This window comes from Delphinapterus leucas, chromosome 6 (genome assembly GCF_059928025.1).
Source record: "Delphinapterus leucas isolate spDelLeu-1000000601 "Yukka" chromosome 6, BTC_Dleu_Yukka2, whole genome shotgun sequence".
NCBI lineage: Eukaryota > Metazoa > Chordata > Mammalia > Artiodactyla > Monodontidae > Delphinapterus > Delphinapterus leucas.
Window position 1 is genome coordinate 82,260,811 of NC_143134.1, and position 27,727 is coordinate 82,288,537.

At 37.6% G+C, this 27,727-nt stretch overlaps 1 protein-coding gene and 1 pseudogene across 7 annotated transcripts in view; one reads left to right on the forward strand and one right to left on the reverse strand.

Annotated features, from left to right (window-relative positions):
* Window positions 1–27,727, forward strand: part of VPS13A (vacuolar protein sorting 13 homolog A) — a 273,758-nt gene that overhangs the window by 107,533 nt on the left and 138,498 nt on the right. For all 7 annotated transcript variants that reach the window (XM_089913319.1, XM_089913320.1, XM_022573468.3 and 4 more), the window contains exons 32-34: window positions 10,321–10,488; window positions 11,819–12,123; window positions 25,553–25,700. In XM_089913319.1, the coding sequence (XP_089769445.1) occupies window positions 10,321–10,488; window positions 11,819–12,123; window positions 25,553–25,700 (621 nt within the window). The remainder of the gene's footprint in view (window positions 1–10,320; window positions 10,489–11,818; window positions 12,124–25,552; window positions 25,701–27,727) is intronic.
* LOC111174576 (transcriptional enhancer factor TEF-4 pseudogene) lies at window positions 3,486–6,104 on the reverse strand (annotated as a pseudogene).

Genomic DNA, 27,727 nt, shown 5'->3' on the forward strand with positions numbered 1-27,727 from the left:
CACATGTCAAGGAACCAAAGAGACATAATCTTTTTGCCCTGGATCAGAGCTTTGTAATTACTGTTCCATGACACACTATTGTGCCCTGAGTGGGTTTAAGTATAATATATTGAGCCCTTCAGCTTTCTGGGCAGCTGGAGAAGGGACTAGAGTTCTCAGATTATTTCGCTCTGTCCTGGAGCAGCATTCATTTATACTAGTATCATTGTACAGATACTGTTATTTGTGTGTGCCATAACCTGAAAAAGATTCTAGCTGACCTGACATTCTCATGAAATAAAATATCACTGTAAATTATGAGTGTTTAAAAATTTATCCAGTTGTTAAGCTTGTTAATTCTTGGGGGTAGGTACACCAGTATTTCTAACTGTTTTATACTTTTCTGTCTTTAGTATCAGGCTAATATTGGCTTCATAAAATGAATTTGGAAGTGTTTTCTCATCTGTTTTCTGAAAGATTTATGTAGAATTGGTATATATTATGTCTTCCTTAAGTGTTTGATGGAACTCAGCAGTGAAGCTGTGTGGCTTTGAGGTTTTCTGTGGGGAAGAATTTTTAATTACTGTTCCATTTCTTTACTTGATGTAAGTCTAATCAGATTTTCTTGTTCTTCTTGAGTGAGATTTGGTAATGTGGATCTTCTTTGGAATTTTTGCACATATGGTTTTGTTTCTATTCTTACATATTTTTATTAAAAATTGAGATTATAACAAGCTATTATATAAATTGTATATCCTTGCTTTTTTTCCTCCTTACTCTTCATTGTAGTTTTTAACCTTATATGTTTGCATCCTTAAACAATATATTGCCCAGTTTTGTGGTATTTGGAAATATGTTTTATTTTGAAATATAGCATATACACAAAAGCAAGTAATATAATGTAAAGAACAACAGTAAAACAAATACCTTTATACCCAACCCTGAAGCCAAGTAATAGAACATACCCCAGAAGTCACCAGTATGCCCTAATTTGACTTTATTGTACTGTCTCCTTGGAGAGTTAACTATGTCCGGCTTTTTGTATTTTTAATAAATGTTACCAACTATGTATGAATCCTTACGTAACACGTTGTTTCATCTTGCACTCCCCTTTTTAAAGGAGATCATATTTTATATGTATTTCTTTAGCCTTGCATCTTATCATTCATTATATTTTTGAGGTGTATCCATGTTGACGTTTGTAGGTATAGTTCATTCATTTTTATTACCACTGGTTATTTATTCATTGTTCTGTTGATGGATATTTGGTTTCTACTCTTTTGTTTTTATGAGTATTGCTTCTGTAACTAGTCTTGTATCAATACATGTCTCCTGATATGTTCTTGGACATATCTCATGCAAGCATTTTTCAGAGAATCTATTTCTAGTGGCATATGTACTCCCAGGAGCAGTGGAAGAGAGATCTGGTATTTCATTTCAATGCCAGTGCTTGGAATTGTCAGATATTACATTTTTTGAAGATCTGGAGTGTATGATATGGTGTTTTCAGTTTGTATTTTTCTTACCACACTAATGAAATTGCACATCTTTTCATATACTTATAGACTGTTTATACTTGCTCTTCTATGAGATGCCTATTAGTTTAACTCAGGTGCCAGTAAACTTTTTCTGTGAATAGCCAGATTGTGTTTTAGGCTTTGTGGGCCATGAAGTTTTTGTTGCAACTATTCAGCCCTGCTCTTGTAGTGTGAAAGCAGTCATTTGTGTAAATGAGTGATTTGGCTGTGTTCCAGTAAAATTTTATTTTATGGATAATAAAATGTAAATTTCATATAATTTGCATATGTCACAAAATATTATTTAGATATTTTTTTAACTACTTAAAAGTATGTAAACCATTTTTACCTAATCCTGCTGTTTGTAGTTTGCTGACACCTGGTTTAATTTATCAATTTTAGAGGAAGGAATGTTTATTTTTTTCTTTATTGATTTGTAGGAAATCATTTAATATTTTATACTTTATTCCTTGCTTAGTTTGTGTTTCAAATAGTTACTCCCAGTTTGGTTATGATGTCTTTTGATGAACAAAAGTTATTAATTTTAATGAAGTTGAATTTATCATTCTTTTCTTTTTTGGTTTGAGAATTTTGTCTTCTAAATCATTCCATCCCCTGAATTCATAAAGTTATTCCCCTATGTGACCTTCTAAAAGTTATATAATTTTGCCTTTCACTGTTAGGTCTTTCATCCTACTTGGAATTGATTTTTCTATATAATTGAGGCTGGGGTCCAATTTCATTTTTTTTTTCACACTGGGTTGTTTTTTTCCTAGTATCATTTATTTAAATAGCTGTCCTTTTCTTACTTGTATACAGTACTATATCTATTAAATATTAAGTGTAGATATATGGATAGATTTATATCTGGGCTCTCTTTTGTGTTCCATTGGTTTACTTATCCTTGAATCAGTACCAAACATACATATAGTCCTTACTTGGTGCTGGATAGTGTTCTAAATGCTTTATAAATATTAAGTTATTTAATCTTCACAAATGTCATTTAGATCAGAATTTCATTTTCCAATATTATGGATAAAGGAACTGAAGCACATAAAGGTTTTTTTGAGGTCACATATCTAGTAGAGCTTCATCTAACATCCTGGATGTAACAGGCATTCAGGCTCTGTAGTTTATGCTCTTAACAACTATTTTATACTGCCTTTCAATTCCAAACTGAATTATTGAGCTTAATTCTTAAGTTTTATAAATCATCTTCCATCTTGTTTGTTTTCTTCAATAATGTCTTGGCTGTTCCTGGACTTTTGCGTTTACATATATAAATATAAATTTTAGAATCTTTCACGGTCTACCAAAGAAAAAAAAATCCCATTGGTATTTCGCCTTTAAAAAGCAAGCAATTCTTTCTTTCTTTCTTTCTTTCTTTTTTGGTAAAATAGCTTTATCCTCTGTCAGAACACACTTTGGGGGGAGGAGAGGAGAAGGAGGCAACACAGCCTAGCGTCACAGCTCGTTTAGAAGGGGACATGAGATTTAAAAGCCTCACCCCACTGGCTTGCCCAGCTGAGAAAATGTCATGACCCTAACACCCACTTATAAATATTTCTTGTAATGTTAAAAAAAAAAAAAAAATTTCCAGGGCCCAGCTGGCTTTACTCCTGCACAGAAAGGGTTAACCTTCAAAATTTGGTATCAGGGTCCCAGGATGGGGCTGGTAAGGAGAGGCAGATTGGGAAAAAGAGGGCCCTGAAAAACAGAGAGCGACAAGCCAGTGTGTAACTGGGGCCTTCCAAAACATCCAAAACAGAGAAGGGGAAGGGTACCTGTCAGAGACAGAAACCAGTGCTGTTCCAGGGGTTGTCTCACTCCTGCCCCCAGTGTCAAATGCTCTGGAGTGATCTGTCCTTTCAGACACCCCTGTGAGGTCCCAATATCAGGACCCATCCTTTCTTCTCAGTCCCAGCCCATTCAACTCACCACCCACCTTTTAAGGTCCTAATAGGGAGCAGCCCCCTCCCCAAGGAAGAAATGTGAGGAAAGCTGGAGGTCCTTCCTGGGAGGAGGGTATTCCGGGGGTGGGCCACTTCTGGGGTCCCCGTTCAGTCCCTGACCAGGCGGTAAATGTGGTGCTGGACCCCCCGCTCACTGGTGGAGACCTCGAAGACGTAGGTGGTGCAGAGCAGCAGTTCCTGGGTGTCTCTGTCCCCACTGGAGGATGGTGAAGTTCTCCAGGACACTGTTCATCATATAGCGCTCGGGTAGCTGCCAAAGCTTGTGCAGGAAATTCACCAGGTACTCGCACATGGGTGAGCGCAGCAGGCAGTACATGAACCTCCCGTCCTCCAGCTGGGCATGCTCCGTCCCCACCTTCTCCACCACCTGCTTGCCAAAGAAGCAGACCTTCTTCTTTGGAACAGGAGGAACAGGTGAGGGTCATGTGCTCCAGGCTCTCTTACTGGCTGCTCACTAGATAGAAGCCACCACTGCTGCTGCCGGCCCCCACCCCCTCACCACTCGGCCCCCAGGTCAGGTCCTCCCAACACTTGACCAGGAAGAAGGCGTGGGGGGCCCACAGTCATACAGCTCCCGCAGACCGCCCTTTTTCTTAGGGAATTTGTCATAGATCTGCCGGACGTCCACAATCCCGAAGTGGGGAGCTTTGGGGCTGGGGTAGTGCTGGCTGCTGTGTACAACCAGGTGCCTCTGGTAAGAGTCAGCTGCATCCAGAGGTTCCACAAAGGCCGAGAACTCCACCAGCTGCAACCGAGCAGTGCCCAGAGCCCGAGCCTGCCAGGCTGGGGCTGATGGGGCAGGTGGAGGCAAAGCAGGAGGTGAGAGGGCTTGGGGGGGCTCGTACCCTGGGAGGTCAGGAGGAGTCAGTGACAAGGAGAACAGTGTCTGCGAGAATGGATTCACATCTGGAACATTCCAGGGGGGCCCAGAACCCCCCAACCAAAACTGGAAAAACCCTGGGGCCTGAGGACCGGCGGGACCAAGTTTGGCCTTCAGGGAAGGTGCTGAGATGAGCTGGGCCGAGGACATGGTGGCCATTGTCTGGAAAGCTTTGTCCTTGAAAACCTGGTCCTTGAGCTTGGACTGGATTTCCCTCAATTTCCTTCAGGCCAAAACCTGGATATGACTAGAGATCTGTTTCCAAGTTTGAGTCTTCCTCGTTCTCAGCTTGATGTAGCGGGCAATCAGTTCATTCCGACCATATATCTTGCCTTCATCAGACAGGATGATTTTCCACCAGCCACAGGGTAGGTAGATGGCCAAGGCCTCCTGGAAGCTCTGTTCGATGTCTGGACTCCATACACCCTCTGTGCCTGGGCCCCTGTCTCCCCCCACCCCCTCACTGCCGCCAGTGCCTCCTCGTTTCCTTCCTCACTTCCTGTCCAGCCGCTGCCATCGTCCAGAGGGGCCCCAGCCTGCAGTTCCCCCATATGGGCCTCCCGGCCTGGGGCTGGGCACAATTATTTCTTTTTTTTAAACATCTTTATTGGAGTATAATTGCTTTACAATGGTGTGTTAGTTTCTGCTTTATAACAAAGTGAATCAACTATACATATACATAAATCCCCATATCTCCTCCCTTTTGCGTCTCCCTCCCACCCTCCTTATCCCACCCCTCTAGGTGGTCACAGAGCACCGAGCTTATCTCCCTGTGCTATGCAGCTGCTTCCCAATAGCTATCTATTTGACATTTGGTAGTGTATATATGTCCATGCCACTCTCTCACTTCGTCCCAGCTTACCCTTCCCCTCCCCGTGTCCTCAAGTCTGTTCTCTACATCTGAGTCTTTATTCCTGTCCTGCCCCTGCGTTCTTCAGAACCATTTTTTTTTAGATTCCATATATATGTGTTAGCATATGGTATTTGTTTTTCTCTTTCTGACTTACTTTACTCTGTATGACAGACTCTAGGTCCATCCACCTCACTACAAATAACTCAATTTCGTTTCTTTTTATGGCTGAGTAATATTCCATTGTATATATGTGCCACATCTTCTTTATCCATTCATCTGTCGATGGACACTTAGGTTGCTTCCAAGTCCTGGCTATTGTAAATAGAGCTGCAGTGAACATTGTGGTACATGACTCTTTTTGAATTATGGTTTTCTCAGGGTATATGTCCAGTAGTGGGATTGCTGGGTGGTATGGTAGTTCTATTTTAAGTTTTTTAAGGAACCTCCATACTGTCCTCCATAGTGGCTGTATCAATTTACATTCCCACCAACAGTGCAGGAGGGTTCCCTTTTCTCCACACCCTCTCCAGCATTTCTTATTTGTAGATTTTTTGATGATGGCCATTCTGACTGGTGGCACAGTTATTTCTTAATGTTATCAACCATACAGTGAGTTCTCATATTTCCTTGAGTGTCTCTTAATTTTTTTCCTTTAGTTTGTTTAGATCAGATCTAGAGGAGGTCCATACAGTGCGTTTTGATTAATATGCCTCTCAAGTCTGTTTTAATCTATAATTTTCTGTCTTTCTCTCCCTTGCCATTTGTTGCTATCCTATTTGTTTTGTAGAATTTTCCATCAGCTTGTGCTGATTGTGTTCTCATGATATTTAACATGTTCCTCTATTCCCTGTATTTCCTGTAAATTGATAGTTAAATCTCATTCAGTGAGATTCAGGGTTATTTTTGGGTTTTTTTTACAGGGGCTGGGGAGGGCAAGAATACTTCATAGTTGGTGTTGTGTATTTTCAAAGGATGCACAGTGTCTAGCTGTCGTTGTTTTTGTAATGTTAAAAGCCATTATTTCATTAAGGATTGCAAAATGATAATATTCTGATTCAAACATTTCTTCTTTATTTAATGGGAGTTTTCACCAGTCTTTATGCTGACATCTTCAAAATTTTGGCTACTTAAAAGTTTATTCCCTGGTAAATTCTGTAGGCAGGGCTCATAGTCATAAGAATAGTACTCCATGAGTGTCTGTATGTTGCATTACATTTATATTTACAGAGTACTTTGGCTGGATTTTGATTCTTTAGCTTGCATTTTTTTTTCTAGATGATCTTGAACATGTTATTCTGTGTCTTCTGGCCTAGTGTTCAGTCACATTGCTGCTTATGATTCTGATGACAGTTTCACTTTCTTTCTCCTAGAAGGACTTTGTAATTTTGCCTAGATATTCAGAGCTGATTGGAAGCTTTATGTGGGCAGGAGTTGGGACAGGTGGACATCACGGTAGATGGTCAGTCAGTAATGTAGTGATTTGATGGCCTCAAAACTTGAGTATCTAAAGTTTTTTTTTTTTCCCCCTCTCTCAGGCCAGTCATTTTCCTTTTAGAAAAGTACTATAAGTATAGGCCTGACAGTCTAGATTCAGGGAGCCAGTTGGTTGAAGAATGTGGGGACCTTACATTTCAATTTACAGATTTTTACTTAAAATACCCATTTTTTCAGTATGGTGTTTTATTTACCCCTTATCTACACCTGTTGTCTCCTAGGCCACAACCTCTGTGCACTAAACACTGTCTTATGAAAATTTCTTCTCTTCTGTTGGGCTCAAGGGGGATAGTCACAAGTCACTCATGTGACTTATGGAAGATATTGTTTTTTATTGATTAATAGTGTCGGGGATATTACAGTCTACCTTCCATTGATATTTTACTGCTTTATGTAGTATCGCATATCTTAACAGTGCTATACTGTCAATTCCTGCTTCTTGCCTATCACAGTATTATTGTAATATATTTTACTTTTGTGTATGCTGAAAGTCCACAATGTATACCTACCTATCGGGGTTTAGTCAGTTTTCCTTAGGGCAATTAATTTTTTATAAGAGATGTATTTACCTTTATTCTAACTATTTCCGGAACTCATTTCTTCATGTACCTTCAAAATTCTGTTATTTGTATTTCTACTCGAAGAACTTAATCATTTCTTATAATGCAAGTCTGCAGGTTACGAATTATTTCATCTTTTGGCAGGAAGGAGGCATCAGAACTGGAAAAAAAAAAAGGCTTTTATTTCACCTTCATTTTCTGAGTGATATTTTTGCTAGGTGTACATAATTTCTCATCTTTATCTGACTGCCTTGAGAATTTGTGTATGGTATGCTAGGTATATGAAAGTATATTTTCATATTTGTCCTGTTCAGAGTTTTCTGGATCTGTCTCAATATTTTTTATACCTTTTCAAATAGTTCTGCTTCCACCTCTCTCGCTTCCTCATCTCCTCTTCCTCCTCCGCCTCCTCCCTATTCTTCTTCCTCTTGGGTTCCAAAAATTCTTATTAGATTCCTGTTAGATATTGTCCCATAACCTTTGGATCCTCTGTTCAACTCTTCCCATTCTTTTCTCATTATGTTTCGCTTGTGTAATTTCTTTTGACCTATTTTTAAGTTCACTGATTTTGTCCTTGGCTCCATTGAATATGCTAATAAATCCATTGAAAGTATTCTTCATCTATTACCATGTTTTTTTAATCTTTAATATTTCCCTTTGAGTCTTTTTTCCGTTTTCCATTTCTCTGCTCATATTCTTCAGTCTGTTCATTCATATTTTCCACGTTTTCCACTAGAAGCACTTACCTTAGTAATCATAATAATTCAAAATCCACCGGCTGAAAGTTCCAACATCTATGTTATAAGCAAGTCTGATTCTGTTGATTGCTTTGTCATTTATTTTCTTCTTGCTTTTTGGGTTGTTTCGTAACTAATGATTGACTGTCAGACATCCTATATAGGATAATAGAGACAGAAGTGAATAGTATTTATGTCTGAAAGTGAGTGTGCCTCCTTTTTCTGCTAGTCTATTAACATGGGGGATTGAATCCAGTTAATGGAGAGCTGAACTGGGTTTGAGTTTTCTTGTTTAATACGATTCCCTTCAATATACCACTGCTTCACATCCCTTCAGCTATGTGGGGGATTTTTTGTTGGAGTGCTGCTTCATACTGTGCTGTTGACTTTTCCTCTACTCTTGTACCTCAGAAAGTTCTCTTTCCATACTCTTGGCTCTTTCCTTGATGTTTAGAGTCTACTGCTGCTTTTTCGTAGAGCTTGCCATCTTGATGGTATTTGGGGGTGGTGGTAGAGTGGGAAGATGTTTTAGGTAGGCTTGTCAGTTGTCCTAGTTCAGGTTCAGTCTAGCCAGATCTGTTTCTCCAGGCCTCAGAAATGGGACATTCTTGGTGATCCTGTCCATCCCTCCCATGGCATTTGACTCAGATCTTTGGTAGCTCCTGTATGGGAGAGTATGCCTTCCTGCTCCATAGAAGGTGCTCTATAATGGGTCCCAGGACGGTTTCTTCCCCCGAGTGTAGAGGGAGTTTTATCTTTTCCTCTAGAGTATGGTATCTTCACCTGTGCTCTGAGGGCAACAAGGTTACTGCCTGTCTGCTAATTTCTTAAGGCTCCTGTTCTAAGAGAATAATCCTGATGGAACTTTGGGCCTTTTCTAGAGTGGAGGCTTCTCCTCTCTTTGAGGGTTGTACCAAGGAAAGCTTCCTCTGGTATTCCACTCTGGTCCCAGTCTCTCAGGAGTTCCCAGCAGAAAGCACACAATGAAGTGCTTGCAACTAAGTGTGAGCTCCTCTTGTGTCTGTGACTCCCAGGGATTCTGTATATCACATTATAAGTTCATAGTCAACATTTACCATTTTATCTGACTTCTTACTTAGCTTGTATGGTATCTGACAGCTCTTTTCTTCTGCCCCTTACCACAGGTGAGCTGGTGCTTAAGGTTCTCTCTTGAAGGTACCTTTTTTCTTTAGATTTTAGGCTGCTTAGTTGGCTTGTGACCTCAGATTTCTAATGGTTTTAAGAAAAGTTATGATTTTGTAGTTTATCTGTTTTTGTTTTTCTTGTTCTTAAGGTTTGGAGTAACTGTCTCTCCAGCATTCTACATCCTAGGCAGAAGCAGAATTCCTATAGACTTCTGTTTAGTCTCATCTTACACCTCAACCTTCAGACAACTATCCTTGATTCCTGAGGTTTTTTTGTTCCATGGTTGGAATTCATTTACTTCTTGATGATTCTTCAGCCCTCTGCCTTACTTCTAGCATTTAGAGGGTCAAGAAAGCTATAAACTAAGTTAGTGAGTGCTCTGTTTATCTTTCAGAATATTTTTGACATTTCACATCTGCTAATATCTCCACCATTTTTAACTGGTATTGCAGAGCTTGAGACATTATACTGCTGTAGGTAATTCTTGTTTGGCAATTGAGATGACTCTGGACAAACTAGTAAGGAACAGAAGTATAGTGATAGGAGAAAACTCCTTGGAAGGATCTGGATAATTATTCACATATCTCAAATGAAGAAAATAGATTATATTAAGTTTTGACAGTGACTGAAAAATACCTTTATATGGCAGTTCTCAGTACACATGTATACACACTAAATGAAAATGTGTATTCTGATTTTTTTTGTTTTTTCCATTTAAAAAAATCTTGTGCCAGACCTAGTAAATTGATTTCATGGCCCATAAAGGGAGTTGCCACTACTGATTTGAAAAAACTTGCAGTGTAGAGTCTAATAAAGAAGTTAGGGGCTTCCCTGGTGGCGCAGTGGTTGAAAGTCCGCCTGCCAATGCAGGGGACACGGGTTCGTGACCCGGTCCGGGAAGATCCCACATGCCGCGGAGCGGCTGGGCCCGTGAGCCATGGCCGCTGAGCCTGCGCGTCCAGAGCCTGTGCTCCGCAACAGGAGAGGCCACAACAGTGAGAGGCCCGCGTACCGCAAAAAAAAAAAAAAAAGAAGTTAGAATTGTTTTCTTATTTGTACTTGGCTTGACTACTTGTAAGATTTTCCAGATATGTGTGTATATCTTGCGTTTGCTTTATTTTTGTACTGAAGACATATCATTTCGAAAGTGGATTTTGACAATTAAATTTTCTCTCATTAAGGCTGTTTATATTACTGGAAAAGAAGTTTTCAGCTTCAGAATCGTTTCTTATATGGGCGCAACTGCTGGTTCTGCGTACACAGACATGAATGTGTTTGACAGTCAAGTTAATTTAACTGTTGGTTGCATTGAAGTAGTTCTTGTCACAAAATTTCTGTATTCTGTATTGGTAAGTATGTTAATCGGTTTTTTATTTATTCTTTCCTACTAGTTGGAAAGTGTTTGCTGTGCATCAAGCATAGATGAAGCATTCCTTACTTGATTTTTTTTGTCCTGATTTTTCAAGATATTCTGGGTACCATATATCATGACTGAAATGTATAGTATACTGTTTATATAACATCATTTTCACATGGGAATGTTCTAGCTAATTGAAATATGTATTTTATAAACATATTAAATATATGTATATTATATATTATATATCATATATGTTATCTATATTAATTGAATTCTTTATACATTATTAGTTTGAGTGTTTTACCTGACTTCCAGCTCTAACTAAAAGTGCTAAATATATAATTGAAGTTTGTTTTGGTCATTAAGAAAATTATGTTTTATATTGCATTCTAGTTCTGTGAATATTTGGGGCTTTGAGGGATTTAGATTTAATCCCTATATGACACTTCCCTGAGGTATTTAAGTTCTGTTTCTGCCTTTCATAGTTTTGTTTTTTTTTCCCTTGCTGTCAGCTGATGTTTTTTCCTGTGTCATACCTGTCTCTATGACTTCACTATTCATTCTTTTAACTAAATTGTGGTATATAAACTAAATAATCAGTTGATTCTAAATAAATAATGTTGCTGTTTTTGTGATCTTTTTAACTGAGGTTACCATGCAGTTTTTCCTATAGCCATAAAAACTTTTTTGTACATAAAAAGTAAAAATGAAAAAGTATTCTTGTTTAATTTTTTCTAATTTCTTTTTATAACTCAGAAGCATTATATCACTGAGCCCCTTTGTGATAGCTTTATACTAAAAAATTATTGAAAATAATTAAAACATGAAATTAATTAAACATGAAAATTAAGTATAATTCTGGGTGTATTTTATATCATTTAGTATTTTTCCTACATTTCAGGAATCAGAAAACTTTAGCGTTCTTGACAGACATATTTTTATTACTGTTTTATCTTACAAACGTAAATAAGCTCTCTGTCCATTGTGGTTGTGTAGGGAAATACAGTGTGATTGTTGAGCCATTAAGGAAAGTGAGATAAAAAGGGAAATAGATGCCAGTGAAACATTGGAGCATCCACATGTTGCTTTGGTCCAGGGACTAGATTTTTACTGTGTTTTTGTATCTGTATCTTTGTGTTTCTCAACCTTTATTGCAGAAAATTACGGTTTAATATAGACAAGTCAGACTTTGAATAAATAATGCTTAGTTGTTCCAAGAGAAAATTTTTCTTATGGAGGTAAAATCAGAAATATCAATATACATTTAATAGTTTTATTCATTAATGGTAGCCTTAAGAATATAATTGTTTTCTTTATAGGCTTTTATAGATAATTTTCAAGCAGCTAAACAAGCCTTGGCAGAGGCAACTGTTCAGGCAGCAGAAATGGCTGCTACTGGTGTAAAAGAACTGGCACAAAGGAGTTCTAGAATGGCATTGGATGTTGACATCAAAGCCCCAGTTGTGGTTATCCCACAGTCTCCAGTTTCTGAAAATGTTTTTGTTGCTGATTTTGGACTAATTACAATGAAAAATACATTCCATGTGATAACAGAGAGTCAGATCAACCCCCCACCCATTATTGATTTGATAACGATAAAGCTGAGTGAAATGCGACTATACAGGTAAGCTTTTCACAAATATATTTATGTAGAATGCAATCTTTTTCTAACTTTTTACATTAAAGGCTTTGGTATCTTGAGTTTTCTGTTTAGAGTGGAACTTAATTTTATTATAACTGTACTTAATTTTGTGATTTCCTCTTCCCCAAGTATTTTTTGGTAAGATCAATTATAGTCTTCTAGTTTTTAAAAACCTAGGAAGTATTGGAAAATTCCTCATTAGGTAATTAGGAATGCTGTAAAATTTGTTATCTGAGGAAGAATATTTGTACTTATTTGCAGTTCTTTATAAATTATAAGGTTATGGAAGAAATGGGAGAATTTCTAATATATTTATTCACTCAGCAAATACAGCAGTACCCGAAGTACTCTATCACCTTTGTGCTTTGGATCTGATACGCTAATTAAAGACACACACAACACACACACACACACACACACACACACACACACACACACAGTAGAGTACAATCTTATATATTCACTCTGCATAGGATTAGGAATTAGGGGAATAAGTGAATATCCAGATAGTTTCCAGAACTTTTACTGTGCTGTTTCTAATCATCTATTCTAGATTTAATGCCCTTTTCCTCTTACAACTTTGATTCATCACTACTTAAACTTGCTCTTTTCTTTCTTTCTGTAATTTTTTTCTTTGATCTCATTCTATTTATTTTTTTCCTTTTTATTTTTGCTGCTTCTCTGGCTTCTGGCAGGTCTGTCTCCCTCCTGCCATTCTTTCCATCAACTGAATATTTTAAAAACAGCTTTATTGAGATATAATTAGTATATAATAAATTGCATACTTTTAAAATATACAGTTTGATAAGTTTGATACGTATACACTTACGATAGTTTGAGTACAACTGTGTTAATTCTTCCTTAAATATTTTGTAGAATTCACCAGTGAAGCCACTGGGGCTGGTATTTGCTTGTGGGAGATTTTTAACTACAATTTCCATTTCTTTAGTAAACTTGGGACTATTCAAATTAATTATTTTTGAGTGATTGTTAATTTTTTTCAAGAAATGTGTCTATTTCACCTACATTGTAGAGTTTTATGACATAAAGTTCAAAATACTCTCTTCTTACTCATTAGTATCTATATTGATGTTACCTCCCCCATTCTTGATATTTATAATTTATACCTTAATCAGCCTGGCTAGAGGTTAATCGGTTTTATTGATCTTTTTTTTTTTCCTATGGGATAACTGGGTATCCATTATTTTTTCCCCTTCCAGTTTTATTGAGATATAATTGACATACAGCACTGTATAAGTTTAAGCTGTAAACATAATGATTTGACTTGCCTACATCATGAAATGATTACCACATAAGTTTAGTAAACATCCATCATCTTCTATAGATACAGAATTAAAAGAATAGAAAAAAAATTTTTTTTATGAGGAGAACTCTTAGGATTTACTCAGTTAACAATTTCCATATGTAACATACAAGAGTATTAATTATATTTATCATGTTGCACATTATATCCCTAGTACTTATGTATCTTATAACTGGTAGTTTTTACCTTTTGACTACGTTCATCCAGTTCGCCCTCCTCCTACCACTTGCCTCTGGTAACCACATCTTATTGCTTTTTCTATGAGTTGGTTTGTTTTGAAGCATAATTGACCTACAGAACTATGTTAGTTCCTGTATCATAACATAGTGATTCAGTATTTCTGTACATTTCAAAATGATCACCATGGTAAATCTCTACCATACAAAGATACTACATAGTTACTGACTGTATTCTCCACACTGTACATTTCATAGCCACGACTCATTTATTTTGTAACTGAAAGTTTGTACCTCTTAATCTCTCACACTTATTTCTCTCCTCCCCCCACCCCTCTCCCCTATGGCAAGCACCTGTTTGTTCTCTGTATCTATGACTGGTTTCTCTTTTGTCAACGTTTCTTATTTGTTTTGTTATTTAAATTCCATATATAAGTGAAATCATACAGTATTTATCTTTCTGTGTCTGATTTATTTCACTTAACATAATATCCTCTAGGCCCATCCATATTGTCACAAATGGCAGGATTTCATTCTTTTTTTGTGGCTGAGTAATATTTCATTGTGTGTGTGTGTGTGTGTTTGTGTGTATACACGCACATACATACATATACACACGCACCACATCTTATTTATCCATTCAGCCACTGATGAACACTCAGATTGTTTCCATATCTTGGCTACTGTAAATAATGCTGCAATGAACTTACGGGTATGTGTATCTTTTCAAATTAGTGTTTTCATTTTCTTTGGATAAATACTCAGGAATGGGATTCCTGGGCGGGGCCAGTTCCTGACAAAGCTGGCTGCGGTATTCAGGGTGTCCCAGAGTTAGTGTCATCCCTGAGGTGGGCAGGGCCAGATATTGGGGTGGTTGAGAGTCTCAAGGTGTCCCAGAGCTGGTGTTGGGCCACTGGTGGGCAGGGCTGGGGCCCACTGGTCCCATGGCTGGTGTCTGCCCACTGCGGGAGTAAGGTCATGTCCTCGGAGGGGGGGCGTGCCGGCCTGCTGATGGTCAGAGCTGGGCCCTGTGGTCTCTTGCTGTAGAGCTTGGTGGTCCCAGAGCTGGTGTCAGCCTACAGGTGGCAGGGCTGGGTCCTGGGGCGGCCAGGAGCTCAGGGGGTCCTATGGGAGTTGGTCTGCTGGTGGGTGGAGCTGTGTCAATGCTCAGCTAGCTACTTGGTTTGGGATGTCCCAGGACTGGTGCCTATTGACTGGTGGGCTGGGACGGGTCCCAGTGTTAATGAGCTAGAGGGAGGATTCCAAAATGTTGCTTGCCTGCAGCATTGTCCTCATGGTTGAATGAGCATCCAGAAGTGGCTTCTGCCAGCGTCTGTGTCCCCAGCGTGAGTACCAGAAGCTTCCTGCTTCTCTGGGAGGCTCTCTAATATCAGCAAGTGGGTCTGACCCAGGCTCCTTTTAAATTACTGCTTCTTCCCTTGGTCTCAGAACATGTGAGATTTTGTGTGCACCCTCTAAGAGTAGAGTCTGTTTCCTACTGCCCTTTGACTCTCTCAAAAGTATGCCCCACTGGTCTTCAAAGCCAGTCATTCTGGGAACTCTAGGCTGGGCAGCCTGATGAGGAGGGTTGTACCCCTCGTTCCTTGGGGAGAACTTCTGCAATTATAATTATCCTCCCATCTGTGGCCTGGGGGTATGGTTCTTTACTATACCGTGTCTACACTCCTCCTACCTGTGTTGTTGTGGTTCCTTCTTTATATCTTTAGTTTTTAAATAGCTTCTTCTCTGCTGGTCTTAGGTCATCCTCATTGATAGTTACTCTGTAAATATTTGTAATTTTGGTGTGCTCCTGAGAGGAGGTGATCTTAGAGTCTTCCTATTCCTCTATCTTGGCTGTTCCCTGGTTATCCATTCTTGACAGTTCAGTTTTATTGCTCTTAAAGCACCAGCTTTTGGGTTTTTCTCTTCTTTTTCTGTTTTCTCTTTCATTGATATTCTACTTTGATATTCATTATTCCTTCTGCTTACTTTGGGTTTAATTTTGCTCTTTTTCTAAGTTTCTTTAGGTGGTGGCTCAGATGATTGATTTGAACATTTCTTTTCTAGTATAGGCATTTAGTACTACAATTTTGGAGTTCTTCTCTGTAGCTCTGTCCTCTCTGGAATTTTACCATATGAACTCTAGCTGCCTTGGTTTCCCTGGACTCTCAGGTCTGTCTTCATAACTCATGGACTTTACTGGTTATTTCTTGGCTTATCCATCCCCCCGCTTTTCCATGACCTTTAAATTATCTCAAAACAATTGAAGTTGGAGCATTACGGCTCATCTTGTTTTTTCTTGTCTCAGTAATCAGTGTCCATTGCCTAATGTCCTGTATCTTGAAAAACATTTTTTAATATATCTTGCATGTGTGTCTTTGTGGGGGGAGGGAGGAATTGTTTCAGGCAGGAGAGTAAATCTAGTTCATGATATTTCATCTTAGATGGAAGGAGAAATTTCCATCAATTGAATATTTGAGTATTTATTAAGCATGTAATATATCCCAGGCACTGTGCTAGGAACGTGAAGTATCGTAGTGAGCAGTCTTTACAAGGGATGAATAAATAGTACCTCCCTCATTAGATTGTTGAGATAGGTACTATTTAATGAATTTTATGAGCTGATGCATAAAAACAGGATCACATTTAGATTTTGGAAGGATTGTAGAAAATAGGTCAAAAGGAGACAAAACTGGAAGTTGAAAGAATGGTTTGCTAACTGCTGGAGTAATTCACATAAGAATTCGATGTGACTCAGTCTAGGATAAGGAAGTGAGGTAGTAGAGGACTAACCAGGTGTGACAAATTTGAAAAGTAGAATTAAAGGTAACTGATTATTAAAGGGGTGTCAGGGTTAAAAGAGAGTAGTTAAAATAAGACTCCAGCTTGCAGGTTTGTAAAATTCAGCATTTGGTAATAATGCAGTTCAGCGAGATATGACAGAGCAATGCAGAAAAAAAAGTAGAGTGGAGATGTTAACAAGTTCTCTTACGGGCAAAGTAACTTGAAAATGGTTACATGACTTTTATATGAAGATATCTAGAACCGGATCTGGAAAGCACCTAGATATAGTGTCTGGATATTGGAAAGTGTTTGGATTTCTAGATTTGGGAGTGTTTAATAATATTTAACTAGTTATAGAAGCCATCAAAGTGAGTAAGGTCACACAGAGAATTTGTAGAGTGGGACATGTGGGGCAGAATGCTGAGGAATGTCCATATTTAAGGAATGGCAGATGAAAATCCCTCAAAAGAGGTTAAGATGGAGCAAGCAAAACGATGGAAAGGGAACCAGGAGAATGTATTGAAGTAGCATTGAGGATCATGTTGATGTTGATAACCATGAATTAACAGTATATGATTTTTTTTCATGTAGTACTTGATATTTGGTATTTGGAATCCAACAGTCTGTTGGATTCAGGCAAGACAGTTTTTAACAAGCAGATGTGACTGAAGATAGTGAGACAAGATTTTAAATATTGAAAGTCATGTTGACAGATAATGGAGAGGGAAGAAATTGAAGATAAGAAAATACTGATAGACTAAGGGAATATAGAGAGTGGTTTATAAACTGGAGATTCAGTAGTCTCAAAGTCTTCAAAAATGAACACTGACTAGTTATTGATAGATTGCAGCAAGAATAGAAGGTGGTTAACCTGGATGGTGTTACTCTTAAAGGAGTAGAAGAGAGAGTGGATGAGCATTGTTCCAAATTAAGAAAAATGGTTTGTATCCCTCAACTCTGAGGTAGATAGAGTGTTGGAGAGAAATCAGACTTTAATAGAGCTTCATGGAAAGCCGGGTTTCAGTTAAGATAAGAAATGAATGATACATTTAGTGAAGACATAGGAAAATGTAGAATGATTTGTTTAGCCAAGTCCAGGGATTTCAGAAATTACAGGGAAATATTGAAATGAAAGACTTCTATTTTAATAATAGGCTGTAGACATACACTAATAATTTAAACCTTTAGGAGGCTCATTAGCTTGGAGTTTAAACTGTGTAAAAGTCTGAATTTACTAAAAACAGAACATTTATGCATCTATATTTAATCACGTCTTGTTTGACTTCAAGAAATGATCTAGACACATCTTCTATTCAACATAGTATTGGAAGTCCTAGCCACAGCAATCAGACAAGAAAAAGAAATAAAAGGTATCCAAATTGGAAGGGAAGAGGTAAAATTGTTATTATATGCAGATGATATGACACTATATATAGAAACACCTAAAGGCTTCCACACAGAAACTACTAGAACTGATAAACGAATTCAGCAAGGTAGCAGGATACAAGATTAACATACAGAAGTCAGTTGCATTTCTTTACAACAACAATGAAATATCAGAAAGGGAATGTAAAAAAACAATCCCTTTTAAAATTGCAGCCCCAAAAATAAATACTTAAGAATAAACCTGACCAAGGAGATGAAAGACTTATATGCTGAGAACTGTAAAACATTAATAAAGGTAATTGAAGATGATTTGAAGAAATGGAAAGATACCCCATGCTCTTGGATTATTAAAATGACCATACTATCCAAAGGAAACTACAGATTTAATGTGATCCTTATCAGATTGCCCATGAAATTTTTCACAGAATTAGAACACACAATTCTAAAATTCATATGGAACCATAAAAGACCCAGAATGGCCAAAGCCTTCCTGAAGAAAAAGAACACAACAGGAGGCATAACCCACCCAGACTTCAGACAATACTACAAAGCTACAGTAATCAAAACAGCATGGTACTGGCACAAAAACAGACATATGGATCAATGGAACAGAATAGAGAGCCCAGAAATAAACCTACACACCTATGGTCAATTAATCTTTGACAAAGGAGGCAAGAATATACAATGGGAAAAAGACAGTCTCTTTGGCAAGTAGTGCTGGGAAAGCTGGACAGCTGCATGTAAATCAGTGAAGTTAGAACACACCTCACCATACACAAAAATAAACTCAAAATGGCTTAAAGACTTAAGCATAAGACATGACACCATGAAACTCCTAGAAGAGAACATAGGCAAAACATTCTCTGACATAAATCATACCAATGTTTTCTTAGGTCCGTCTGCCAAGGCAATAGAAATAAAAACAAAAACAAATGGAACTTAAGCAAACTTACAAGCTTTTTCACAGCAAAGGAAACCATAATCAAAATGAAAAGAACCTACAGAATGGGAGAAGATATTTGCAAATGATGCGACTGACAAGGACTTATTTTCCAAAATATATAAATAGCTCATACAACTCAACAACAAAAAAAATCCCAATCCAAAAATGGGCAGAAGACCTAAATAGACATTTCTCCAAAGAAGAAATACAGATGGCCAACAGGCACATGAAAAGAAGCTCAACATCGCTAATTCTTCTTTTTTAAAATAAATTTATTTTATTTATTTACTTTTGGCTCTGTTGGGTCTTTGTTGCTGCATGTGAGCTTTCTCTAGTTGTGGCGAGCAGAGGGCTACGCTTCGTTGCATTGCGGTGGCTTCTCTTGTTGCGCAGCACAGGCTCTAGGTGTGCGGGCTTCAGCAGTTGTGGCACGCGGGCTTGGTAGTTGTGGCTCGTGGGCTCTAGAGTGCAGGCTCAGTAGTTGTGGTGCACAGGCTTAGTTGCTTCGCGGCATGTGGGATCTTCCCAGACCAGGGCTCGAACCTGTGTCCCTGCATTGGCAGGCAGATTCTTAACCACTGCGCCACCAGGGAAGCCCCAACATCACTAATTATTAGAGAAATGCAAATCAAAACTACAGTGAGGTACCACCTCACAGCAATCAGAATGGCCATCATTAAAAAGTCTACAAATAACAAATGTTGTAGAGAGTGTGGAGAAAAGGAAACCCTCCTGCACTGTCAGTGGGAATGTAAGTTGGTACAACCACTGTGGAAAACAGTGTGGAGGTTCCTCAGAAAATGAAAAACAGAACTACCAGATGATCCAGCAGTCCCACGCCTGGGCATATATCTGGACAAAACTATAATTCAAAAAGATACATACATCCCTATGTTCATAGCAGCACTATTCACAATAGCCAAGACATGGAAACAACCTAAGTGTCCATTGACAGATGAATGGGTAAAGAAGCTATGGTACATATATACAATGGAATACTACTCAGCCATAAAAAGGAATGAAAGAATGCCATTTGCAGCAACATGGATGCAACTCGAGATTATCATACTAAGTGAAGTAAGTCAGAAAGAGAAAGACAAATACCAAATGATGTCACTTACATGTGGAATCTAAAATATGATACAAGTGAACCTATCTATGAAACAGAAACAGAATCACAGACATACAGAGCAGACTTGTGGTTGCCAAGGGGAGTGGGGAGGGATGGAGTGGGAGGTTGGGGTTAGCAGATGTATACTTTTTTTTTTTTTTTTTTTGTGGTACGCGGGCCTCTCACTGCCGCAGCCTCTCGCATTGCGGAGCACAGGCTCCGGATTCGCAGGCTCAGCGGCCATGGCTCACGGGCCCAGCCACTCCGCGGCATGTGGGATCCTCCCAGACCGGGGCACGAACCCGTGTCCCCTGCATTGGCAGGCGGGCTCTCAACCACTGCGCCACCAGGGAAGCCCCAGGTGTAAGCTTTTATATGTATCAGTAGAATGGATAAACAAAGTCCTACTGTAATGCAGAGAAAACTATATTCAATATCCTGTGATAAGCCATAATGTAAAAGAATATGTATAAAAAAAGAATGTATGTATATGTATAACTGAATCACTTTGCTGTAAAGCAGTAATTAACAGAACATTGTAATTCAACTATACTTCAATTTTAAAAAATTAAAAAAACAAAAAAAGATATAGATATGAATTAGGTGTGAGTCTGTATTACAAATAGATTGTTTTTAAAAAGCGCTCTCTAAATGTTTCTAGAGCATTAAATAACAATATATATTCTTTTCTGTCCAAAAAAGAATTTTTTTATTGAAGAAATACATAAAATGGTGTTGGGGATGAATGTAAAAGATTGCTGGTGATATGACCACCCAAAGATAACTACTGTTAATAATTTGGAATTGTTTTCTATTTTATTATATCTGCATATATATTTAAGTGAAATAAGAATTCTGTTGTATATTGCAGATTGTAATTTTCTCTTAAAAATGTGCTATAAACATTTTTCCATATTATTTTGAGTGTATAATTTTTTCTAAATATTTTAATACATAGTTTTTTAAAAAATCCATCTGCCTGTTAAAAATTTAAGTTTTTTATTGTTGTTTTAAATAGCAGTATAATGATGATTGATATCTTTCTCAATACTTATATGATTTTCTACTCATTTCTTTAGGATAATTCATTTCCTTCAGATGAATTCCTAGAAACATAATTACTCATTTATAGAGTAAACCAATTTTCCCTGAAGTAATTTTATCGCAAAGATGTTAACTGCAATATAAAATTTTAAAAAGATGTTTATAATACTTCTATAAGGAAAGTTGTAAAACTTAACCAAGGGCCAGAAAGAAATCTTGAATAATTTTTCAGAGAATATTTTCCTACATCTAATATTGTAAAGGTGTCAGTTTCTTATAAATTAATTTATACATTTAATGCACTGTTAATAAAAAAATCACAACAGCTGTTCTTTTTAAAAGCCTTTCAAAATTATTGTAAAGTTTTTCTGGAAATATAAATTGGGGGCAAGATGTAGAAAAGATTTTTTTTTTTAAATTGAGATTGGGCATGGGAGAATCATAACATTAGAGGTACTACTAAAATATATTAAATTACATTAAATACTAGTAAAATATATTACAAAATTAAAATAATTAAGTTAGTGAAACAGTAGAAAACTCAGCAGCTGACTGTATGTGTGTGTGCATCATCATTATTCATATATATTACAGTCAATCCCCGTTATTCACGGATTCCATATTTGTGAATATTTCTGCTTGCTACAACTTATTTGTAACCACAAAATCAATATTCATGACACTTTTACAGTCATTTGTGGACATGCGCAGAGCTGCAAGAAATTTGGGTCTCCCAAGGCCTTTGTTCCCAGCTGAGGTGTTAAACAAAGTGACGCCCTGCCTTCTTATTTGAACTCTCATGCTGTAAACAGTGTCCTTTTTGTGTGCCATGTTTTTTGCATTTAGGGGCTTTTCCTTGGTGATTTTGCTGTTTAAAATGGCCCCAGAGCATAATGCCATTTATAAGCATAAAAAAACTAAAGGTGAGTGAATTGTATATTGTATGAATTATCTCAGTAATGCTCTTTAAAAAACTATGGACAGGGGCGTCCCTGGTGGCGCAGTGGTTGAAAGTCCACCTGCTGCTGCAGGGGACGCGGGTTCGTGCCCCGGTCCAGGAGGATCCCACGTGCCTTGGAGCGGCTGGACCCGTGAGCCATGGCCGCTGAGCCTGCACGTCCGGAGCCTGTGCTCTGCAACGGGAGAGGCCGCAACAGTGAGAGGCCCGCGTACCGCAAAAAAAAAAAAAAAGAAAACTATGGACAAATAACACATAAGTACCAGTCATATGGTAGAGAAGAACTTGCTAATTTAAGCACTGAAGAAAGAAGAAAAGTGATAAGGGAAAAATATCAATTGGCTTTGACTGTATAAAAGTATAAGTTTCTGAATATTAATTACCAAAACAAAATTCTGGGAAACATAGCATATGGGGTAATTAGCAACATCTGTAATAAAGGATAAAAATCCTTAAATATTTTAAGACGGTAAGTAAAAGATAATTTGAAAAATCGGTAAAGAACATGACTAGATTCTTTATAGGAATGGTGATAGCTGGTATATAGCTAATAGAAATGTTCAACCTCATTAATATTCAAGGGAATGAAAATTAATACAGTGAAATGTTTGCATATTAAATTTGGAAAATCTTAATAATCAGTAATTCTCACTCTGGGTGCAGGGAGATGGATACTCTCATATGTTGTTATTTATACATTGATCCAATTTCTTGTATTTAGTTTGGCAAATAATTGAGGAGTACATGTCATATTGTAATCATCTGAGCCAAGTACTGGCAGTACATCAAAGAATAACATAAATATAGTCCTTACCCTCATGAATCTTTCATTCTAATTGAAACTACAGACAAGACAATGACCTATTAAATGTACTGGATGGGCCAAAAGGTTCGTCCAGTTTTTTCCGTAAGATGGCTATAGTAGCACTTAGTTGTCTTTAACTTCATTCAAAACAGTTTCGTTAGATTATATGTGACAGCTCTCATATCAGTGTGCATTTAAAAAAAGACTTATCAAAGTTGGTGAATTTTTGTGTAGCCATTTTAATATTGAAGATGGAAGAAAGAAAGCAACATTTTTGGCATATTATGCTTTATTATTTCAAGAAAGGTAAAAACGCAGCTGAAACACAAAAAAAGATTTGTGCAGTGTATGGAGAAGGTGCTGTGACTGTGAAGTTTCGTGCTGGAGATTTTTCACTGGAGGGTGCTCCATGGAGGATGCTCCATGGTCGGGTAGACCAGCTGAAGTTCATAGCGATCAAATGGAAACAATAATTGAGAACAGTCAATGTTATACCACGCAGGAGACAGCCAGCATACTCAAAAAATCCATATCAAGCGTTGAAAATCATTTGCACCAGCTTGGTTATGTGAATCACTTTGATGTTTGGGTTCCACATAAGTTAAGCAAAAAAACCCTTCTTGACCATATTTCCACATGTGATTCTCTACTGAAACGTAATGAAAACGTTCTGTTTTAAAAACAAATTGTGACAGGCGATGAAAAGTGGATACTATACAACAGTGTGGAACGGAAGAGATCATGGGGCAAGAGAAATGAACCACCACCAACCACACCAAAGGCCCGTCTTCACCCAGAGAAGGTGATGTCGTGTACATGGTGGGATTGGAAGGGAGTCCTCTATTATGAGCTCCTTCCCGAAAACCAAACAATTAATTCCAACAAGCACTGCTCCCAATTAGACCAACTGAAAGCAGCACCCGAAGGAAAGCGTCCAGAATTAGTCAACAGAAAATGCATCATCTTCCATCAGAACAGCACAAGACCGCATGTTTCTTTGATGACCAGGCAAAAACTGTTAACAGCTTGCCTGGGAAGTTCTGATTCATCTGCCGTATTCATCAGACATTGCACCTTTGGATTTCCATTTCTTTCAGTCTTTACAAAATTCTCCTAATGGAAAAAATTTTAATTCCCTGGAAGACTAGTACTGGTAAGGAAAGGTTTTTCCAGAGGAAGTAATCTTTTGACACAGCAGTTAATATTTCTTGAAATTAGTCCAGAGGAAGAAATTTACTCAAAGACATGTACAAAGATAATGAACCAAGTATCATTTATTACAGTGATGAATTGGAAACAGCATAACTTTTTAACAATATAAGGTTGACTTAATGACATGGCATAGCTATATATTTTCATATTCACTTGTTAAAATTGTACATGTCGTATCCGCTTAGAGCTTTTAGATTCCTTAACTTAGTACCATTAAGGGAGATTGCAAGGATGCATACGTGCTAAGTATAATGTTACCCTATAGTTAATACATTCAATGATATGATGCTAGGAATTCTAGGAGATCCCTGGTGACTCCTATATTTCTCTCCAATTGAATAAGTGATATGTAAATTCTACAATCATAGCTTCATTCCCTAGTTGAAGAATTTGGGATTTGCTGCCAATTAAAATATAAATGTATTATTGAGGAGTACCACCTTGAGATTGTCATTTGAAGGTATAATGGGAGGCTTCTTTGGTCACATGTCACTTGAAAGGGGTTTGGTAACCTACTACTCTTTTCATCATTCCTGAGCATCAGTCCTACCCTTATAAGTACTTGGAAAGGCAAATATGGTTCAACTTAATATGAAATTGTCCATATTCAAGTATATTTGATCCATAGAAATAGGAATTTCATATGGTGCAAATTGGTTTCTTATGAAGTAAGGGGATATGTGGTAATCTAGCATGTGTAAATCAGTGAATTTAAATGTTTTCATTGTTTTTTTAAAATTAATTTATATAGTTTTGACTGCATTGGGTCTTCGTTGCTGTACACATGCTTTTCTTTAGTTGCAGGGGCTGCTGTTCGTTGCAGTGTGCGGGCTTCTCGTTGCGGTGGCTTCTCTTGTTGCAGAGCATGGGCTCTAGGCACACGGGCTTCAGTAGTTGTGGCACGCAGGCTCAGTAGTTGTGGCTCGCAGGGTCTAGTGTGCAGGCTTAGTAGTTATAGAGCATAGGCTTAGTTGCTCCATGGCATGTGGGATCTTCCCGGATCAGGGCTCGAACCCATGTCTCCTGCATTGGCAGGCGAATTCTTAACCACTGCGCCACCAGGGAAGCCCCTAAATGTTTTCATAATGTCTCGTGTAATGTATGTTTATAGATGATGTAGAGATAATTCTCATTTTAAGAGTTTATTGTCCAACTTGTATATATTTTTTTATTTTTGAATTTTATTTTTTTATACAGCAGGTTCTTATTAGTTATCCATTTTATACATATTAGTGTATATATGTCAATCCCAATCTCCCAATTCATCACACCATCCCACCACCCCTCCCCGCCACTTTCCCCCCTTGGTGTCCATACGTTTGTTCTCTACCTCTGTGTCTCAATTTCTGCACTGCAAACCAGTTCAACTTGTATATTTTTGGCGCTTTTTAACATATTGCAAAATCCTATTGAAAAAATTCATTTTTCTTCAACATGGAACACTTCACCTCAGAGAAAGTCACCCAGGTTTCTTGTAGGTTTCTAGTGGGTGACTTTGAAAGTGTGTGACTTTCATCTCTCATTTTACGTGGAAAGCCTGTTCGATTTTATTTTTCTCTTCACACACACAACATTATTGATTTCTATTATTTGTATATAAAATGATTAATTTTTTAACTATCTGATTTTGTATGAAACTATTCAAAACAATTTTATTTTTACTTATAGGTCTCAATTTATTAATGATGCATACCAGGAAGTACTGGATCTACTATTGCCACTAAATCTTGAGGTGATTGTTGAGCGAAATTTATCCTGGGAGTGGTACCAGGAAGTTCCTTGTTTTAATGTAAATGCTCAACTAAAGCCCATGGAGGTAACTTTTGAATGCTTATTGATTCCTGTTTTGTTTGTTAAAAAATATTGCTTGGGGACATAAGTCATTTTGTATGTATAAGTTATATATTAATTACCTTGGTCACAAATGAAATAATAGCATACAACCTAGAATGCATTGAATGTTTGTCATTCGTTTATTCAACAAATATTTGAGTGCCTACTGAGTGTTAGACCCTGTGCCAGATATTGGAGATCCTGTGGCAAAGAAGTTGTGACATTATCTCTGGTTTCATGGAATTTACCAGTGTAACGCAGGGGTTGGTGGTGGTGGTGGTCCCGAGGTGAGATAGACCGTAAAGAAGTACACAGGCACACAATTAAAATAGTTCTAAATTATGGTAAATATCATGAAGGAAACAAATATTAGACATGGTGCTGTAAGTGGTCAGTTAGATATTTTAATAAAGATGTCAGTGGAGAGGTCTAAGGCTGGAAATAATGATTTGGAAATCATCAGATTATAGATGGTATTTGAAGCTATGGGAATATATGAAGTAACGTAGCAAAGGTCCTAGAAGAATGGAGTGGTTGAAGATGAAAATGGCAAATGGTTAGTAATTTAGACGTAACTTTACTTCCCTATTGGTTGATATCGCGTCACAGATCTCCAGTGTAACTATCCACAAGTTCGTATTTTTACCTCTCGACTGGATGGAAGTCAAAACTGTATCACATGTTTTGCTAAAGTGACAGCAACACACACTCTTTCTGGAAGATTTCTTTAAGAAACCTACTTAACAGATTCTCTTCTCTCCCTTCACCCCCCTGTTTCCCTTTCTATTTCTCCCCATAAAAATTATATTCAAAAAGAGAAAATCATTTTAAAAATTTCAGATTTGTAACTTAAAAATGTATTTAAAACTTAAAACATGATGATCTCTAACACACCATTGTAAAGCAATTATATTCCAATAAAGATGTAAAAAAAAATGTAACATGATCTCAACTCAAGATCTTTAAACTCTGTGTATAAGATCATATGGACTCCTTAAATTATAAATGGGCCATATCTTCTTAAGATAAATAATTGAAGTCTCTTTGTATTGGTAAGACAACAGTTAGAAACTTATAAAACATAAGTAGCAAGTTCTACCTAGCATACTGGGCAAATCTTCTCCCCACTGGGCCCAGTCATTAGGCAGATTTGTGTGGGGTGGCTGAGACACCATTTTCCTTCACTCTTCTCCAGAGAAAATCCATGCAGAATGTTCAGATGATGTTGCAGACCTTCTGCAAATGCCCAGCTGCCTTCCAGGACAGATCAAATAGGGTCTTCCCCTGCAGTGATCTGTCTGAATAGTTAGCAGCTGTTGGGGCTCACCCCCAGGTTCACACTTGGAACCCTCTTGGACATCATCCTCTGCATCACAAAGAGGCTAGAATCGGTTACTCTAATGCATCCAGGCTAAGTGCTGCAGTTTGTGATTTTTGACTTGTCAGATGTTCGGTGGTAGCATACACAGCCAGTCCTGAAATGTAGGAGCCACAGACCAGTATTCCTTGAATCCTTACAGTTCTTCCAGCTTCCTGTACTGAGCTGTTGGCAAGAGTGAAGAGTAATGATTAATATCAGTTATTTGGGGGGTATTCAGTAAACATGCACTAATTGAAAGACTATGGTTTAGAAGTTGTAATATTTAATTTCATTTTATTAATTTATATGAATATACTATTTTTGCAATACCTGCTACGTAATAATCACAAAATAAGTGTCATGAATAAATGAAAATTTAAAAACAAAACATAAGTAGCAGGAATAAGGTACACATGGAGTTAATCTTAAAACACTAGATTAGTTTATCACTTTTGAAATGTAGTCAAAGGAAGCCCGATGCAAATAAAACTGCTAAATTTTGTGGAATTAAAGTTATCCCTTTGAGGTTATTAGACATACCAATTTAAAACTCACAGGTCTTTTTTTTTTTTTAACTGAATTGCTGTTGTATTAGAGTTCTTCAGAGAAATAGAACCAATAGGATATGTGGTATGTGTGTGTGTGTGTGT